The following is a 3844-nucleotide window of genomic DNA, read 5'->3' on the forward strand; positions in this document are numbered from 1 at the left end:
GAGACTCCGTCTCAAAATAAATAAATAAATAAATAAATAAATAAATAAAAATAAATACAAATACAAACACAAAAGTTAGCTGGGCATGGAGGCACGCGCCTGTAGTCGTCCTAGCTACTCGGGAGGCTGAGGCAAGAGAATCGCTTGAAGCCAGGAGGCGGAGGTTGCAGTGAGCCGAGATCGCGCCACTGCACTCCGGCCTGGGCAACAGAGCAAGACTCCGTCTCGGGGAAAGAAAAAGAAAAAAAAAGAAAAGAAACAAAACAAAAACAACAAAAAACCAATGCAAGGCTGGAAGGACAGCAACATTTTATCCCCATTTTACAAATGGAAACTGAGGCCCAGAGGGGGTCAGCAACTTGCCTGCAATTGCAAAGTAATTTAGAATTGTAGAGTCTGACACTTCCAGTTACAACTCCCTTTTTCAAGTCCATTTTCTTTTGATCCCCTTCAACATCCTGTTTCACGGTGAACAAAAGTTCTGAGACATTAAGCCGCTTGCCCTCGGCCAGGGCTTGGCACGACTCTCCCGCGCCAAGGCCTGCCCGTGAGCCGTGGGCCCAGTACCTTGTTGGCCAACTTCTTGTTCAGCTCCTCGGCAATGGAGTCGTTGAGCTTCCTCTCAAACTGCCAAGGGGGGATCCGCACCGTGTCCACCATCTCCACCAGGACAAACATCCCGGTCTGCGCTGGGGGCTCTGGGAACGGGAGGGTCAGTCAAGCACCAGGGCCGGGGGCGGGGAGGATCCCCGAGCCCCTTGGTCCCGTCCCGGCCGCTGAGGCCCCCAGGCTGGCGGTGAGGCTGCACGGGGCGGCCTCGGGTGCCCGGTGTGGGCCATGCTCCGCTACTACAACGGGAGGAAAACGAGGCCAGAGGGAGGCGCTCTCTGTTCAGAGCTCCGGGTGCGCGCCCGCGCCGCGCGACCCCGCCATGCCACGCCCCGCACCCGCGCCACGTGCCGCCGCACGTACCACGCACCACGCACCGCACACAGCCGCTCGGTTTTGCGTGGCTGCGGGCGAGATTCCGAATCCATCGCTTCCGGAAAACCCACCAATAGAAGCCTCTGTCCGCCCGAGGCGGACAGAGTGTGTGCCCGCGCACTGCGTGGGGCGGCGAGAGGGCGGGGAGGGGGCGGGGCCTCCTCCTTTCACAAGAGCGGAGCGTTTCCCCAGCTCCCGACAGCGCTTTCTGGATGCTAGGCGACTTCCGTGCAATACTGCCTGATTATCCCTCGCCTGGCCTGTGCTTTACCCGCCTTGCTGTCCTCCGCACAGCAGCCAGAGTGATCCTTTGGGAACGCAAACATATATTACCACATCTTCTAAGTTAAAAAAAAAAAAAACACACAGCAAACATAATATGCTTAGCACCCTTAAGTGTTCCGGAGACAAGGAGAATTGACAGGAAAGGGACAGTTGGGACTTTTCTGGGATGATGGAAATGTTCTGTATCTTCGGTGATATAACATTGACGTATACAATTGTCCAAACTAATTGAACTCAAGACAAGATTTTTGCATTTATTTGTAGACATTATATCCCAATTGAAAAGTGATAATAAATTGGAACAAAAAAACACAACCCATTGAACTTAGAATACTAAATCCAAGCCGGGGGTGGCGGTGCACACCTGTAGTCCCAGCTACTGAGAAGCCTGAGACAGGAACATCGCTTGAGTCCAGGAGTTTAAGCCTGCAGCGATGCAGTGATCTACAATCACGCCACTGAACTCTGGCATGGATGACAGTGACACCCCATCTCTAAACGAAAGAGGAGAAGGAGAAGGAGAGGAAGAGNAGACTTGTTCCAACAGGACCTGTACTCCAAAGGGACTACATTCCCTTCTTGGACTTTCCACCCCTTCTCTCTCCACAAGGTCCGTAGCTCATCCCCCAACAGACCCCCACCTTCAACCTCACAACGTAACTAGCAGCTAATCACTTAAAGACTCCATGAGTTCCATTCACCACCTAACAATCTTCAAATCAACCTCACCTCTTCTGAAGGGACCTGCCTCATATCTAAAGCCAGCTGAGCTTCCTCTTTCTGTCTCCTTCTCAGTCCATCACCTCCTGATGCTCCACGGATAAAGACCAATACCTCAACTCCGACATCCTACAGGGCTGTGTGGCCTGGTCCCCACCCACATTTCCAGCCCACCCTCCCCTCTGCCCAAGCCACACCAGCCTCTTCCACACCATGGTGGGTGTTATACCCCTTCTTTCTTTTTTCTTTCTTTTTTTTTTTTTAGGCAAAATTTCACTCTTGTCACCCAGGCTGGAGGGCAATGGCACGATTTCAGTTCACTGCAACCTCCGCCTCCTGGGTTCAAGTGATTCTCCTCCCTCTGCCTCTCAAGTAGCTGGGATTACAGGCGCCTGCCACCATGCCCAGCTATTTTTTGTATTTTTAGTAGAGATGGAGTTTCACCATGTTGGACAAGCTGGTCTCAAACTCCTGACCTCGGCTGATCCACCAGCCTCAGCCTCTCAAAGTGCTGGGATTACAGGTGTGAGCCACTGCGCCCTGCCTGTATTCCTTCTTCACAGGGCCTTTGCACATGCCAGTTCCTGCCTCAGGGCTCCTCTCTCCACCCAGTTCCCTCCCACCCCAGAAAGGAATCCTCTGGTTGGCTCTACTTCACCATCAGATCTCAGTTCCAACCCCACCTCCTCAACAAAGCTGCAGGTCCCTTCATTCCAGGGGACGGTCCTTTGTTCCCACAGGCGTGTGAACACCTGTCCCTCATAGCATTTACCTCAATTTGTCACCACACACTCAACTATGGGCCCCTCTCATTCATATCTGCTTTTCCCAGCACACTATAGCTCAGAGCCTTGTCTCTGTTTCATTCAACATACAAATGGCTGGGCGCGGTGGCTTACGCCTGTAATCCCAGCACTATTGGGAGGCTGAGGCAGGCACATCACCTGAGGTCAGGAGTTTGAAACCAGCCTGGCCAACATGGCGAAACCCTGTCTTTACTAAAAATACAAAAATTAGCCGGGCGTGGTGGCAGGAACCTGTAATCCCAGCTATTCAAGAGGCTGAGGCAGGAGAATAGCTTGAACCCAGGAGGTGGAGGTTGCAGTGAGCCAAGATTGCACCACTGCACCCCAGCCTGGGCGACAAGAGCAGGACTCTGTCTAAAAAAAAAAAAAAAAAAACACACGAAATTACGGAACATCTACTCACGCCAGGCTCTGGCTAAATGAGGGGATACTTCAGGGAAGAAGACAGATAAGTCCATGCTCTCAAGTAGAGGTAAAGGAAAAAGTCTAAGATGGAAAGAGTGATGTGACACAGAATACCTGGAAAGGGAGGACTGCCAGAGAAATGGCAGTGGGAAGACCTCTCAGCTGGCACTAAGGCACATAGGCATGGTGCAGAGATGGCACACAAATATTGGCGGCTAGAATGAAGGGATGAACCTCCTGACAGTTAACTCTGTACTACTAGAACTGTTCATCTTCACAAAAACAATGCACTGGCCCAGAGCGGTGGCTCAGGCTTGTAATCCCAGCACTTTGGGAGGCCGAGGCGGCGGATCACGAGGTCAGGAGATCGAGACCAACCAGGCTAACATGGTGAAACCCCGTCTCTACTAAAAATACCAAAAAATTAGCCGGACGTGGTGGCGGGCCCCTGTAGTCCCAGCTACTCGGGAGGCTGAGGCAGGAGAATGGCGTGAACCCGGGAGGCAGAGCTTGCAGTGAGCCGAGATCGCGCCACTGCACTCCAGCCTGGGCGATAGAGCTAGACTCCATCTCAAATAAATAAGTAAATAATAAAAATAGGCCGGGCGCGGTGGCTCAAGCCTGTAATCCCAGCACTTTGGGAG

General features: G+C 52.3%; 1 protein-coding gene across 1 annotated transcript in view; it reads right to left on the reverse strand.

The window, feature by feature from the left end:
* The window catches only part of POLR3H (RNA polymerase III subunit H), a 15971-nt gene extending 15006 nt beyond the window's left edge, over positions 1-965 (reverse strand). The window contains exon 1 of the mRNA XM_017870243.1: positions 499-965. Coding sequence (XP_017725732.1) covers positions 499-678 — 180 coding nt within the window. The 5' untranslated portion in view covers positions 679-965. The remainder of the gene's footprint in view (positions 1-498) is intronic.
* Between the last annotated feature and the right edge of the window lie 2879 nt (positions 966-3844).

This window comes from Rhinopithecus bieti, unplaced genomic scaffold, assembly GCF_001698545.2.
Source record: "Rhinopithecus bieti isolate Rb0 unplaced genomic scaffold, ASM169854v2 scaffold_4967, whole genome shotgun sequence".
NCBI classification, from domain to species: Eukaryota; Metazoa; Chordata; class Mammalia; order Primates; family Cercopithecidae; genus Rhinopithecus; species Rhinopithecus bieti.